Source organism: Sorex fumeus, unplaced genomic scaffold, assembly GCF_029834395.1.
Source record: "Sorex fumeus unplaced genomic scaffold, SorFum_2.1 ptg000006l, whole genome shotgun sequence".
In the NCBI taxonomy this organism is placed as follows: Eukaryota; Metazoa; Chordata; class Mammalia; order Eulipotyphla; family Soricidae; genus Sorex; species Sorex fumeus.
Window position 1 is genome coordinate 56612843 of NW_026606063.1, and position 16746 is coordinate 56629588.

Sequence of the window (16746 nt, forward strand, 5' to 3'; positions counted from 1 at the left end):
CCCAGCTGTAGAAAGCAAATCATTTCACAACGCTTTTTCACCATGTCTGATTTGGGGGGGGGGGTAGACTCTAAATAATAATGGTGCATCTTTTATCGAAACAATGAATCTAGTCAAAGTAGATAGAGTGGTAACTAGAACTCATCTGCCTCACAGGCATTGGGAGGGGTGGGAGATGGGGTTTTATTGGGGTTCGTGGTAAAAAATAAGTATTGGTAAAGGGAAATGTGTTTGATATTTGCATGACTGAGACCTAAACCTGAAAGCTTTGTAACTTTTCCCACAGTGATTCAATAAATAAATAAATTATAAAAAACAAAAAAGATGGAATATTAAAAGCAGCATGATCAAAGAGGAACATATATACAAAGGAAAGTTCATAAGATGTATAGCAGGTCTATCAAATAAGACTCTATGAGCCAGAAGACTATGGAAGATTAGAGCACAAACAATGAAATGAACACCTCACCAAGAATACTCTATCCAGCTAAATTATCATTCAGATTTGAAAAAACTGTACAAAACTTAATGAATAGGCAACACCTTAAGGACTTAGAGCTTGAAACCAGTTTTGCAAGAAGTATTTAAAAAGTTCCTTTAGGTGGACTCAGATCTCTGCCTAACTCCATGTATAAAAGTAAGATCAAAGTGGATTAAAGACCTCAACATCAGACTGGAATCCATAAGGTACATTGAGGAAAAAGTTGGCAAAACCCTCCATGACATTGAAGCTAATGGAATCTTCAAAGATGTCACGCCGCTGGACAAACAAGTGAAAACAGAGATAGACAAATGGGACTATCTTAAACTAAGAAGCTTCTGCACCTCAAAAGAAACAGTGAACAAAATACAAAAACAGTCTACAGAATGGGAAAGGATATTCACCAAATACACATCCGATAAGGGGTTGATATCAAGGATATACAAAGTACTGGTTCAACTCCACAAGAAGAAAACATCCACCCCATCAAAAAATGGGGAGATGAAATGAATAGAAACTTTCACAAAGAAGAAATCCGAATGGCTAAAATGCACATGAGAAAAATTCTCCACATCATTAATCATCAGGGAGATGCAGATCAAAACCACAATGAGATATCATTTCACACCACAGAGACTGGCACCACAAGAACAAAAGCAACCGGTGCTGGTGCGGATGTGGAGAGAAAGGGACCCTTCTTCACTGCTGGTGGGAATGCCGACTGGTTCAGCCCTTTTGGAAAACAGAATGGATGAGTCTTTAAAAATTAGAAATTGAGCTCCCATTTGACCACTCCTGGGAATATATCCCAGAGAGGCAAAAAAGGATAGTCGAAGTGACATCTGCAATTGTTTGTTCATTGCAGCACTCTTTACAATAGCCAGAATCTGGAAAAAACCTGAGTGCCCAAGAACAGATGACTGGTTAAAGAAACTTTGGTACATTTACACAATGGAGTACTATGTAGCTGTTAGAAAAGACGAAGTCACGAAATTTACATACAAGTGGTACTACATGGAAGGTATCATGTTAAGCGAAATGACTCAGAAAGAAAGGGACAGACATAGAAAGATTGCATTCATCTGGGGAACATAAAGTAACAAAATAGGAGACTAACATCCAAGAATGGCCGAGATTAGTACCAGGAATTTTACTCCATGGCTTGGAGGCCAGCCACACATGCTAGGAGAAAAGGCAGCTCAGATAGAGAAGGGAGAACCAAATAAAGGGTGTTGGGAGGATCCTCCCAGGATGGGAGAAGTATGCTGAAAGTAGACTATAGACCAAACATGATTGTCACCCATTGCCTCTTTTGCAAACCACAACACCCAATAAGAGAGAGAAAACGAAAGAGAATGCCCTGCCACAGAGGCAGGGTGGGATGGGGGGGGGGATGGGAGGTGGGAGGGATACTGGGATCCATGGTGGTGGGAAATGGGCACTGGTGGAAGGATGGGTATATCATCATTGTATAACTGAAACCCAAGCACAAAAATTTGTAAGTCTACAACTGTACCTCATGGTATCTCACTAATAAAAAGAAAAAAAAAGTTCCTTTAGGGCTAGAACAATAGTACAACGGGTAGGGCATTTGTCTTGCTTGCAACTGATCCCCGGCATCCCATATGGTTCCCCAAGCACTGCCAGGAGAGATTCCTGAATTCAGAGCCAGGAGCAACCCCTGAGCACTGTTGAGTGTGACCCAAAAAGCCAAAAAAAAAAAGTTCCTTTAAAGGATAACAGAAACTTTCCAATACTAGATTTAGAAAATTTAAAACATGGCAATTAATCATCACAAATTGATTTTTATTGATTTGTTTTCTTGTTTTATTTGCCATTCCATCAAGTTTTATTGGAACAAGTAACATGAAATAAATGTGTTACATGCCTCCCAAGGGGGCGGCTAGGGAACCTGGGGACATTGTTGGTAGGATTGGTGCTGGAACACTGAATGCCTGAAACAATTCTATTATGAACAACTTCGTAAATCATTGTATTTTACTAAAAAGATTTTTTAAAAACACTTCCTACAAAGGAAAACTCCAGGCCAAGTTAGCTTCAAGAAGTGAACTTTGATGCCATATGTTGGCAATCTTGCAGAAAATAGAGAGGAAACGTGTCAACAGCACTTTTACCTGGTGAAAGGAAGGGAGAGAACAGGCAGCAGCCCCTTTCCCACCCCTGAAGTCTAATCCTCTCTCAATAGGCAAAAAAAAAAGTCAGGCACAATAACTACTATTTCTGCTTAACCCATGAACAACTGGGCCTTGAGAAACAGGGAGATCTGAGGGTAAATGCAGTGGGAGACAGGCAGCTGCAGTCTGTGACTTTGTACCAGAAAACTTGGACAGAACTCTCTTTTTCAAGAGGCTACTGAAGAGTGGGTAGCAAACAAAACTCACTAGATTTACTATCTCATAGAGCCCACAGAACAATTTGGTTAATGACATCACTATTTCCACCTTATAAAGGAGGAAACTGTTGCACAAAGACATGAACTAATTGTCATTGCAAGTGACAAAGTGGGGATTAGAATCCAGTTTTATCTTACCTCTGAGCTGCTGTGCGTAAATGGATTTGATCTTCCTGGTTAAAAGCAGTTTAGTAACCTCAGGGAGGTGAAAACTTCCCTGATCATCCTCCTGGGTATGATGTTGCAGAAGTCATACACTAAGCTCACAAGCATTACAAGATTTTAAGAACCAGCAGTATTCAAAGGGATCACAAAGTTCTATTTAGTTAATTACACACACACACACACACACACAAGATTTCATTGTATTCATATAATTTACAACATGACTTTAGAGGAAAATCTGATTTTTGTGTCCTACAAAAATGCAAGTCGTGGATGGAAATGTTCTCTAGTCAGCTGGACTTATGATGTGCAACCAGCGTTATCACTCCTACAACTGGCAAGGAGGCAGCTTAGACTCTAAATCCAAACATCCTCCATTATTATTAACGACAAAGCCACTAACAAAATATCAGCTAGCAACCTTGACTTAATATTTATTGCCCATTTTTCTTTTGGATGAGTTTTTACCAAGAAGTCAAGCAGAACTAAATTTCTATGGAATTTCAGTCACAACTAGACTGTTTACCCTCATAAATACACCAACCTCCTCTGGATCTGGGTGAGAACTGCATGAATTCTCTCTGTGTACAATGTGCACTTTTCCTTGGTTATGCACACGTGGACCAAGCTCCCATCTTTCCAGGGAGCATGGACAAATTTACTGCAGTATTTTGCATGGACTATCTTCTTGTTGGTCTCCTAAGGAAAGATAAAGGAAAGAATACAGTTAGAAAGTGTCCAGAGAGAAAAGGTCTCCAGACTACTCTTTGTCTTACTTGAAGAGCTCTTAGTATTAATTGTCATGATAAAAAAAAAACCTTTCAATCACTCATTTAATCAAACATGTACCATATTAGTGGTCAGAAAGACATGTGCAATGCCGTCTATGCTTTAGAGAAGCCAATGTTTCCTGCAGGAAGACTCTCTTCCTTCTTTCTCCTTTCTGTCCCTCTCTGTCCCTGACACTGTCTCTCTCTTTCTCTCCCTCCCCACCCCCCCCCCCCGCCAACAGTTGTGATGCAGAGTACTCGACAATAGTGCTGAGTTGAGATTATAATGTATAGGCAAAAATTATGCTAAGAATGAGTTCACAATGGATTATAGAGCCAAGAGACCATCTAGAGGATATAGAACTTGAGACTCACAGGAAGCATTTTTTCATTGTTATTCCCAACCACAAATGAGAAAAGTTGCAAGAACTCCATTCCACATCCAGTGCCCTCTACCGGGACACTCAGAGCTGGTCCAAGGATAAGTCTTCCCACAGAGAGCTTTCATGACTTCTGTCACTGATTACTAAATTCTTCAAGTATTATTCTCTGCCAGGCATTGAAGAGCCTCAAAAATAAATTTAAACCTGAGCAAGACTGAGGAAAATTTGGCAACAGAGAATGTGGACAGTAAGAAAGTCCTGAAGTAAAAGCATCTCTGTAGAATTTTGTGGTAACTTTAGTGATAGCACAGCGGTAGGGCGTTTGCCTTACACGCGGCCAACATGGCCGACCCGAGTTCGATTCCTCCGCCCCTCTTGGAGAGCCCGGCAAGCTACCAAGAGTATTCGATATGCCAGACACAGTAACAACAAGGTCTCCAATGGAGACGTTACTGGGCCCGCTCAAGCAAATCGACGATCAACGGGAGGGCCTTTATCTGAAACAGTGAGTAAAGAGTGAGATGCTACAGTGTGACAGAAGAGCGGGAAGCAGATCCTGTAAAGCTGGCTAGAAGAAGGAAATGAGTCTGGCTTCTCCTCTGAGTGAAAAGGGGACTTTCCAACACCTTAAACATGAGAGAGTAATACATGAAGAATTCAGAAATAAGTGACAGGACTTATGAAAGCTCTCTGTGGAAAGACTTATCCTTGGAGCAGTTCTGACACCATTTTGTAAACTGAGGTATAACTGACATATGACATATTATTTTAGAAGTGCAGTCCAATGACTTCTGTATTTGTATCTATTGTGAAATGATACCCCAATATGTTCTGTTAATATCCCTTTACTACATTAGACATTTCTTGCCTGTTGGGAACTTTTTAAGATCTACTCTTGGAGAAGTGACACAATTCATAGTTTTAAGTTTTAAGGTTTCATTTCTAAAACTATGTTTTCTCAAGGATAACTGGTTGTTCTATTGGGAATAAACTGTCAAGGTCAGAATCAAAGACTTGAAGGTCAGGTTGCAAAGAGTAGGAACAGTTGCAGAAAGGGCAATACATGAGCAGATTCTTAACTACTGAATGAGTACAATGATAAAACAGTGGGTGTAATGAGGGTGGGAGTATGGAGAAAAGAGAGAATTTGGGAATGACTTAAGTTTTGGGAAAGAAAACTAATAAAAAATGGAGTTTTAAGAGAGCAACATTGAAAGGAAAGGTCAGGGTGGAGCACCTGAAGCTTTAGGTTTCAGATGTCTACTAGACATCCCAGTAACACGTAGGCACCTAGGTGAAGATCAATGAAGGACTCAAGGTTGGAGATCCAAGTAGTGAAAGTCACTGGTATGCATGAGGTATTAAATAAGAGATCTGAGGTAGAATTCTCCACTTGAAAGCAAAAAATTTCAAGTTGGCCCTGCAAAATCCTGTTTCAAATGATCAGATGAATAATGAAATGCCAGAACCAGAACTGCACCTGTGTGGGTCACACTGTCACTTGCTAGCAGTTAGCTATGTCCAAATGGAAAGGAATTAACATTTCTAAGTACCCAGTGTCTAATGTACTTAAAACAAAAATATAGTTATCTCCTGAATCAATAATTTCCTGAACTAACAACATTACTGGATAATGGCTACAAAACCAGAAAACTGTGCTAGGGGAGGAAATACACAAATGAGATTTCCCCTGTGCTGGGACAATTACTTCGTATATTAGGATATAAGCCAGAAGGTAAGTCCTGAGTTAATTCTGCATTTTTCTAATTTAACTTTTCAATTTCCCTCATGTCTAGTCCTCATTGTAAACACAGATTTAAGAGAGCAAAAACAGCATCTCCTGGGTAAGGTATCTTTACAAGAAAAAGCCCTTACACACACACACACAAAAGAAAACCACAAACACACACATTTGTGTAGGGTCTAACCAACTGCATAAGAAATAAATGAGAGAATGGGGTTTCACTCGTGGCAGCCACAAACATACATCTCACTTATGAGCTGGACTTCAGTAGACACCTTTGAGAATATATGAAGTGATAATGCATTTGCATTCACTCTTTGTTTCCTATAAAAACTCACTTTTCCAGATCCATCTCCTCTGTCCTGCACATTTTCACTTTCACTTCACAGTGGGTACCTGAGCTGATGCTGCTTTTCCAAAAAAGTGTACCTTTGCGTTTGCATACTTAGAATTGTCAGTATACTGATTCTGTTTCTTCCTGAGACACTTTGCAGTCTTTCTAAAATTCTAAACTTGTGATCTGTTCTACACATCGGTGTTTCTCACAGTGCAGCCCCAGATCAGCAGCTTCAGCATCATGAGGACCATTGTAAATACAAAGCTTTGTGTACCTCACCATGATTCAATTAAAACAACAACAACAAAAACCCTCAAAACTCTGTCCAGGAGACTCAGTCCCAGGCCCACTAAGTCATGCATGCTGAAGCTGGGGGACTTCTATTATAAATTATAATCCTTCTACTGTGAGGCAGAGCTGGGATTTGAGATGCTATATTTCTCTCAGAATCATTGGCACTAATGGAACGATAGCTTTTTCAATACCTATCCTTTTAGTGCTTAGAGGATCTGATTTTATATTTACTATATTCCACCTGTAATAACTAGATTAATGTATTTTAAGATGATAATACAAGAGCACAGCAGAAATGTTTGCACTGGTCATATTCACCAATAGTTTGTTTCAGCAAGGGGCATCACTTTGGACATAATCTGAACTAAGTCTGAGATTTTTGATACCCCAATTTCTACAACCCCAGTACCTGGTTCTGTGTAATTATTGCAAAATTCAGTTGTACTTAGAAACCAAGTGAAGACTTGACCCCAATGCCTCCAGCCCCATTTGGGGAATATAAGGATGAGAAGTAGAAATATCTTTATTCGTGGAAACCTCACTAGCCTCCTTTCATGCTCTTTCATCCTGGGTTCTGTTCTTGGCTTCAATCTGAGGGAAGCCAGGGGATGGAGGGACAATATAGGCACTGCTGGGGAGTTCAGTCACTTACCGCACTGGTGCACAGGGATTCATTGTCTGGTTTAATTTTTATATCAACAATTCCATCAGCATGGCGGAAGGAGCAGTCAGCAAGAACATCATAGAATGACAGCTTTTGGGCTTTCAGGCCATATTTCTTTAGCCATTTCGTTGAGTCCCAGGTGTCCTCCATATTTGACTGGCTATCTATGGAGACAATTCTTTATTCTATTTTTGGAACAGATCAATCATCAGTGTTACACAGACCACCCTGGTTCCAACCCCACCTTGATATTTATCAATCTGTGCTCTGTTAGACCACACACATTTCAGGAAGCATACTTGCCTGCTTTAGGACCAACAAAGAAAGTTCACAAAACTGATGGCAGGAATCTTGTACTTTTCATCTCCCTTTGTCCTCCACAGAAGCTGACAAGCCTCATCCACAAGTGAAGATGGCTAACAGACTGCATGTTAGGAGAGCATTAAACTTGGGATCAGAAACTCCAAGTTCAAATCCTGGCTCCATCACTTACTAGTTTGGCCAAGTGACTCAAACTGGGATAAGAGGCAACTTAATCTTGCTACAATTCAGCAGAATTTATCATTGGCAGATGGAAGAGAGTATAGCAGGTCCTTAAATAATGTTGTTCAGTTCAATGTCATTTCATTATGTTGATGAGAAAAAATTAATCATCATGATACAGAACTGAATGACATTATTCAAGGACCTGCATTCTTTATACATTATTTCACTGAGAGTTTTCAAGAACCAGTGAATGTTAAGTGATTGATCTTCTCATGTATACCACAGTGGTTCTGTGAGAAAGGTCACATGAAAGTGCTTCCTAATGGAGATGTCGCTGCACTGTGATAGAAATCTGTTCAGCCTGAGAAGGAGGCACATTGTGTCCCAGGAGCTGCTACTACCTCCCTGAATTTATCCTGACTCAGAACCTGGCCCTCAGATCAACAGATTCACAAACCTCATTTATCTGTCAACCTATCCGGAGCCTTACCTAGGAAAACACCTTACCTAGGAAAACAGGTTCACAGGCTCAAGTTTAAACTGGATGGCCGATTTCTCAGCCTAAGGAACATTGCCTTAGTGTTTTCAAAGGTTACCCAGACACTTTAAGTGAGTGAAGGTGTTATGGCACATAAGCAAAACACTATGTAAGCCAGTTCATCATAAAAGCAGAGTAGTATTTGTCTAGGTGTCTTGAAACCCGTACTGCCATTGAGAATGATTTAACTGTGAAACAGCAAAGTCAGCATTGGAGCCTGGAGCTGGCTTATTCTGGCCCATGAGAGCTGACTATATACCACTCTTCCTCACTCCACATTCAGTTACCACTATACTACCCAAGAATATCTGTACTGTGGAAATGACCACACAGGGAGTATTTTCAGCACCAGAAAGCAACAGATGTCATAAAACATATGTCACCAGATTGTTAAATATTTATCTTCTTGCCTCTTTTAGGAAGGTAGAAAAGGACTGCCACCTTTAACTGTACTAGAATGAGTATGAGGACCAGGAGGGAGTGTTGAGCAGGGAAATGACATTTTGTTTTTGCTTTAATTTTTTGAGCCACACTCGGAGTGCTCAGGGATCACTCCTGGATAGGCTAAGGGGACCATATATGATACAAGGGATCAAAATAGGATTAACTGCATGCAAAGTAAGTGCCTTAATTTCTTTCCCAAGAAATTTCATTTTATAATATAAACTCTTACATGTCAAGTCCACTAGATTTACACACCTTATTTCTACTGAACTGAGATCAGCAGTCATCAAACCTACATAGTATAATTCTCTGAGGAATTTTTTAAATACTTATTCATTAGATGCTAAATGAGAAATTAAGATATTTTTTCAAAATAGCTTTCCAGGTGATTATACTGTGCAGCCATGCTTTACAATTAGAATAAGATGGGAAGTTTTGATGAATTATGACTTGGTGAACACATCAGTTATGCTTTGACGGACACAGATTCAAGTTCAATTATACTTTTAATTTTTTAAAAAAGTATCACTCACTACATTTTGTTAGAGAAAAATATACTACCCATTAGTACATATGTAAAAGAATTTGAAATTAGAAGGAGATTTGAAGAAATAAAACACTTTAAAGCCAACTACTTCTCACTAACACAAAATGGATCAGTCCATTAATACTGTGTAACCATTAAATTATACCAATTCACATAATATATTTATATTAGTTACATATGTGAGAATTATATAAGTTCTCCTAATACTATATGTGAACACTAATACTATATATGCCTCATAGTAAGGGAATAACAAATGGTCAAAGGATCAGAACTGGAGATTTTCTCCATAGAATTAAGCTTTCATAGAAATGGGGAATGGCTGGGAAGAGCCCTTGGAACACTGATGGAGGGAATTTGGCACTTTGGTGATGAGTGTGATGAAAATTAGTTTTAACAAAAGTAATATTAACCTTGAAAATTACAGCACCTCAATAAAAATGGCCTTAAAAAACTATATGTCTCAAATTTTAGTAGTCACCAGAGGGACAGGGTGGGGCTGGAAGGGATAAACAGAAGGGCCCTTATAGTGGCAGATGGCACCGGAACACTGGGACTGGGAGTACTGACTTATACACCTACGGGGTATGAAGCTATATCCTATAAAATCCAATGATGAGTCAATAAAAAAAAACCCAGATTTTAATAGAATACTTTAAAAATATTGCAAACCAAAATCTTTTAGAATTGGAACTTTCCAAAGAAGCTTACTTTTGGATTTTGAATTTAAATCATCCTGCTATCACAGGTATCCCAGCTGATCCATTCATAAAACCCAGGGAGTTTGAGTGGTTTTCCAAGACTCTGCTCCCACAGTTCTCCAGCAGCATTCTCGAATCACAGTAAAAAAGCACCAGGAAAATGGACCTAATCTGTCAGTCTCCTTGGAGAAATCTTTGGAATGACTATTTTTCCTCAATTATTATTAATTCCATTTAAAGCTTTATCTTCTCTTTATTCCTACATTATTGATCTTTCCTTTCTGATAAATGTTATATACATGGAACCATACCACTGCAAATAAAAATAGGTGTCCCAGGAAATAAATTTTTCATTCAGTTATTTCCATAACATAATGCACTGCCACATCCTTCTGCTGTGTTGCCTTCTTCTAAAACACAAGAGCCATTTATCAATTACAAACTCAAGTGTATCTTAAAATATACAAAACAGCTAACCACTTCTAACAAAGGGTTTTAACAAGCCAGAAATGAACTTTCAACTCCTCCATCCTAACTCAGACTAAGGGGTTCTGCCATTAGGGTTTGACTCAATCTCCCAATTACCATCTAAAAAGAAGGCAGGAACACCAAAGAAAGTGGGTTTTTTCATAAGGAGGCAATCAATACACAAAAGCAGGCAGCATAGGTGCTCAGAAGCACCAAAGGAAGGAGAGAAAGGGAAAATCTTTTCATTTTTAGTGCTAATAACACTCATTAGTGGCTAAACCTCATTTTCCCCAAGAGTGGGGAAAGAGAAGGATATCATTAGTCCTAAGGACATCATTAGTTACTTCCCATGTCTTTTCCACTAGACTGAATTTATCTTAAATAAATGTATTACATATATTCTCACCTATAGGATCTCAGATAGAGAGTTGTGCACTAACAGCCCATCTGAGTACATGTAACAGTTTGCTAAAGATTTTTCTCAGCAATGAGAAAAGAACAGGTCACAGCCATTGCTGGGTCCTCTCCATCCTTATTATTCTTGGTACATGTTTTAATGAATAAGCCCTGCCTTGGCAGTGCTTTTGAAATACTGCCATTAGTGAAATCAGAGATACACAGGACAGTTTTATCAGTGTCCCCTCCTCTTGCAGTAAATTTCCACAGGAGATCAGAGCCATCAATGATTAATCATCACCACAACTGTCCACCTCTTGTCTTTAATCTTTGTGTATATGTGTGGAGGGGTTTTATTTGGTGGGTGGGGGGAGGGTCACAGCTGGTAGTACTCAGAGCTTATTCCTAGCTCTATTCAGGGATCACTCCTGGTAGTACTCAGGGGATCATATTCAGCGCCAGGGTCTGAATGAAGATCCGTTATACACAAGGCAAGTGTCAGTGGCCCATCATGTTTAACCTTATGTGTTTCTTTGTCTCGGCCATATGGTAAGGAAACCAGTTTCTGAAAGTGCTTGGCATTTCCAGAGCTATTTGTCTCTGGCTTTAACTGAGAGAAAGCCACATTATTTCCTCCTAATTTGGCTAACCTTTCACTGAGCACAATCCTTAGATGAATCATTTTTCACTGATACCAGCTGTTCTGACATGCGATCTTTATTTCCAAGATTTGGTTTCCAGAATCTAGAGTCAATAACATGAGGATCCAGCTGTACACAAGTGACTTAAGTAAACCATAATAAGTCCATCAATCAAGCTGATGTAAACGACATTTTATAAAGAACACCTGGACCTCTTACTCAGTGATCTTCACAGACCTTAAAAAAAGCCTTGTGCCATACACTCAGACATGACTTTTTAAACAATTTCTTCCTTTTCGGCTAATGGTGCTGCTGTTCTCCTAAGGTGATACATCCCAAAACAAAACTTTCCTCATTGTCAGTGACCAGTTCTCTGTGCAATGACTGATAAACTGGGTCTTGCTGGTAAGACAGGTACTGAGATTTCTAGTTAAACATTCTGTTCCCAGGAAGTTGATTTTTGAGTGGGAATATTTAAATCAGTAGATTCTAAGTACAGAAAATTATCACTCATATTGCTCAAGTGGGCCTTATTCATTCAAGTAAAGATAATTTGATGGAAGGGACTGAACCACATCAAGTGGTGCTTTGGGCTTACACCTCGCTCTGCACTTTTGGTGGGGTTCGAGGAACCATATGTTATGCAGGGGATTAAACCCAGTTCAGCTGGATGTGAGACAAGTGCCCTGTCCACTGTACTATCTCTCCAGCTCCTCAACTAAAGTTTTGTTTTGCTTTTGCTTTTGGGCCACAACTGGCAATGCTCAGGGGTTACTCCTGGCTCCTGCACTCAGGAATCATTCTAGGTGGGCTCAGGAGACCATATGAGATGCTGGGGACCGTACCCCAGTCAGTCATGTGCAAGGCAAGCACTTTATCTGCTGTACTATCTCTCTGGTCCTCACCAAGAAGGGGAAATGCTGACAGCAAACAGCTTCTGAATCCAAACTTCAACATTAGCTCTCCCTTGAGTCTCCAACCTGCTACGTTGTAGACTAGCTGCTAGTCTTACAATCGCCCAGGCCAATTCCTTAAATCCTTCCCACCACTCTCTCTTACAAGTCCCTCCCTCTCTCCCCAGTTTCATCCCTCTCTGTCCCCATTCTTCTTCTCTCTTCTTCCTCTGCTTGTGCTACACACACACACACACACACACACACACACACACACACACACACACACATACCACATGTAAACACCCTCTTGGTTCTCTAGGAAAAGAACTCTGATATGTTCAAAGGAACCCTAATATGTTTATCCCTTTCCACTGAAATTTACTTCTCTGTAATCTCATTCCTGCCACGATGAGAGCATGTGTTTTTCAAGGGAACCATCACCTAGAAAATAAACTAGAGCTCTAAATATGGACCCGACCTCAGAGAAAATAGAGTGCAATGGTACACACATGGGCTTTGTCTGGTTTGGGTATCTGCACCATAATTGGTTCATAGAATGAGTTGGAGAATATTTCCTCCACTTCAGTGCTTTGAGTTTGTGAAGAATTTATGTTAATTCTTTAAACACTTCACATAGTGCTTTAAAGATGATCACTCACAAAGGAAGGCAGCAGCACTGTTTACTACTATTTCAGTTCTTACTTATGGTAAGTCCTGTAAAATTTTCTATTTCTTCCTCTGTCAGTTTTGGTTGTTTATGTCTTTGGGTTTATTATTATTATTTTTTAAGATTTTGTCTATGTTTCTCAGTTTATTAGCATCGTTTGTTGTTCCTAGTTTTTCTTCTGCAAGATTGGTAGTGATGCTCCCTTTTTCACTCTTGATGTTATTAATGCAAATCTTCCTTCTTGACTAGTTTAGGTAAGAATTTTTTCAAACTTTGACAATCTTTTAAAAGAGCCAATATTTGGTTTCTTCATTTGTCCCTATTGTTTTTTATTTGTTTTCTCTATTTTGGACCACACCCAGCTGTGCTTAGGGTTTTTTCCTGGTTCTGCACTCAAGTCATTCCTGACTGACTTAGGGGACCATATGTAGTGGTAGGGATCGAAATTGGGTTGGCCACATATATGGCAAGTGACTTCTTTCTGCTTCTCTACTGTTTTTGTATTCATTTTCCTATTTTTTCTAGTATGTATTATTTTATTTCTTTTGCATGTTTTCACCGAAGTTTGCCCTTTTTTAGTAATAACTTAAGGTAGAGCTGACTTAGTACTGCACTGTTCATAGATCTGCTCAAGCGGCCTCAGTATTGTCTCCAGTGTGAGACTTGTTACTGTGTCACGAGGAATACGTCATGAGGAGCTTGCCAGGCTTTGCTGTGGGGGTGAGATACTCTCAGTAGCTTGCTGGGCTCTTGCTTGAGAGCCCAGCAAGCTACCGAGAGGGGCGGAGGAATCGAACCCAGGTCAGCCGCGTGCAAGGCAAACACCCTCCCCACTGTGCTATCATTCCAGCCCAGAGCTGACTTATTTTATTTAAAATATTCTTCAAATTAATACAGGTGGCAGATTATAAATTTATTTTCAAGAACTGCTATAGTTGTATTCCATAGTTTTGATAAATTGAGTTTTAGATTTTCATTCATCTCAAAGTATTTTTGATAGTGTTTTTCTAACTTTCCCATTGATTTCTTTCACCCATTTGAATTCATTTTGAATATGCTATTAATATATACACATATTGGTTAACATCCAAGGTTTTTTCATGATTTATTTTTAATTTCATCTATTGTCATTGGAGATCACTTTGCATTATCACATCCTTTAAAACTTGTTTTGTGGCCTGACCTGTAGATTCTTCTGGAGAATAATCTACATATACTTGCAGAAAAATGTGCATGTGTTCTACTGCTGCTGCATAGTCTATAGGGACCATGTTTAACTCCTTTACTGTGTTGTTAAATGCGCTTATTTTATTTACTGTGTTGTTAAAAAAGCTCTTATTTTATTTACTGTGCTGTTAAAATTCTCCATTGATTGGCTGCTTAGCTATTTCATTCATTAGTGAAAGTGAGATACTGAAGTCTCAGTAATTATTTTTGAACTCAGGTCCTCTAAATTTTCTGTCCATATATTTTTAAGGATCTATTGTTAGGCAGATATACATATATAATTGTACATTATTGCTAGATTAATCCTTTCATTACTATCAAACGTTATTCTTTATAAAAAGTTTAAAAGTTGATATTTCTCAAATTAGAGACATAGCCATTTCAGCTATTTGATTATTACAAGTTGTATGTTATCTTTTTCCAACATTTACTTTCATCCTATTTATGTCTTTCTCTTTTAACTATGTTTTTGTAGACAGTATACTATTGAATATTTAGTTTTCAGCCCATCCTGCCTATCTCTGATATGTCACTGAAATATTTAACCATTTATAGAAATTCAATAAATAATGTGATACGATTTATATCTACCACTCTTCTATTTGTTTTCTGTCCAACAAAACACTGTCCTCCTGTTGTTCATCGATTTGCTCAAGTGGGCCCAGTAACGTCTCCATTTTGAGACTTGTTGTTACTGTGTTTGGCATATTGAATAAACTCTCAGTAGCTTGCCGGGCTCTCCTAGAGGGGCAGAGGAATCAAACCCGGCTCGCCCGGGCTGGCTGCACGCAAGGCAAATGCTTTACCGCTGTGCTATGCTGGAGCGATAGCATTTGTTGTCTGTATATTTTAAATGTTTTTTGTGGTTGTTGTTGTTCTGTTCTTCCACTTCATTGTTCCTCTACTGTATTCTGCACTGTGTTTAATTCCTTAGTATTTCTTTACTACATTTTCATGATTTATTTTCCAAGTGGCTACACTTGGAATTACATAATAAAATAGGAGAATAACACCCAAGAGTGGCCGAGATTAGTACCAGGAATTTTGCTCCATGGCTTGTTGGCCAGCCACACATGCTAGGGGAAAAAGGAGCTCAGATAGAGAAGGGAGCACCAAATAAAGGGTGTTGGGAGGATTCTCCCAGGATGGGAGAAGCATGCTGAAAGTAGGCTATAGACCAAACATGATTGCCATTCAATGCCTCTTTTGCAGACTACAACACCCAAAAGGAGAGAGAGAACAAAAGGGAATACCCTGCCACAGAGGCAGGGGCGGATGGGGGGGTGGGGGGTGGGAGGGATATTGGGACCTGTGGTGGTGGAAAATGGGCACTGGTGGAGGGATGGGTACTTGATCACTGTATAACTGAAACACAAGCACAAAAATTTGTAAGTCTACAACTGTTCCTCATAGTATTTCACTAATAAAAATTTTAAAAAATAAATAAGAGTACAATTATTAATGGCAAAAAATTAAAAATAAAAAAACCATATTATCACAATCTAGTTTGAAATAATGACAAATTAACTTCAACAGCATACAAAAGCTTCACATCTGCACAGCTCCATTCCATTTCCCTTTCTTTTGCTGTCATATCATTATATATTTTGTGCCCACACAGCATTATAATTATTGCTATAGGCAGTTATATCTTAAATCAGGTAATCATAAATAAAAGTTACAATTATACTATCTTTACTATAACTTATATAGTTATTTTCTTAATTTTTTTCTTGTAGACTCAAGTTACTCTCTAATATTTTATTCTGAGGACATCATAGGATTTGCAAGCAATGGAATATCCATTTGATTTATCTCAGTAATTTTTCCAGATATAGTGTTATTATCTGACTATTTCTTTCATCACCAAATATTTAATCCCACAGCCATAAACCTCTGGGGTATCTGTTAAGAAATTAGGGGTAATTCCTATAAAGATTGATTGCATGTGACTGCTTTCAAGATTCCTCTCATAGGACTGTGCTTTCTTTTTCGAAGGTTATTCATTCCTAATTTTCACTTTTAAGACATATGCCTGTTGATGTTATTCTCCAGTGGAGCTGAGGCAGATTTTTGTTTTCAAGGCTTTGTCCATTTATTCTCGATTATCAAATTTATGGTTAATAGAGTTGATACAAAGATTCCTTTATCATTCTTTTAATAGTCATTCGATCTCTGGTTATGAGTTTGTATTTTTTTCATATTTGTAAATTATATCTTTTTTTTTACTTAGCTAATCTGGTTGGAGGTTTCTTGATTCCACTAGTCTTTTCAAATAACCGTGTTTTTATTTTGACGTTTCTCTATTGTATTCTTACTTTTAATTTTATTGACTGCTGCTCTGATTTGTATTGTATTTTCCTTCTCCATATATGGACATTTTGGTTTTTAATTTCCTTAGGTGAGAGCTGGTTTTCGATCTACATTCTCTTCCAATTTCTGATTCAATGCTAATAATTTCCCTCAAATCACTGCTTCTGCTGC

At 38.7% G+C, this 16746-nt stretch overlaps 1 protein-coding gene across 1 annotated transcript in view; it reads right to left on the reverse strand.

The window, feature by feature from the left end:
* The window catches only part of VWA3B (von Willebrand factor A domain containing 3B), a 226006-nt gene that overhangs the window by 129070 nt on the left and 80190 nt on the right, over positions 1-16746 (reverse strand). Inside the window, 2 exon segments of the mRNA XM_056129028.1 lie at positions 3604-3758; positions 7240-7436. Of these exon segments, the coding sequence (XP_055985003.1) occupies positions 3604-3758; positions 7240-7436 (352 nt within the window).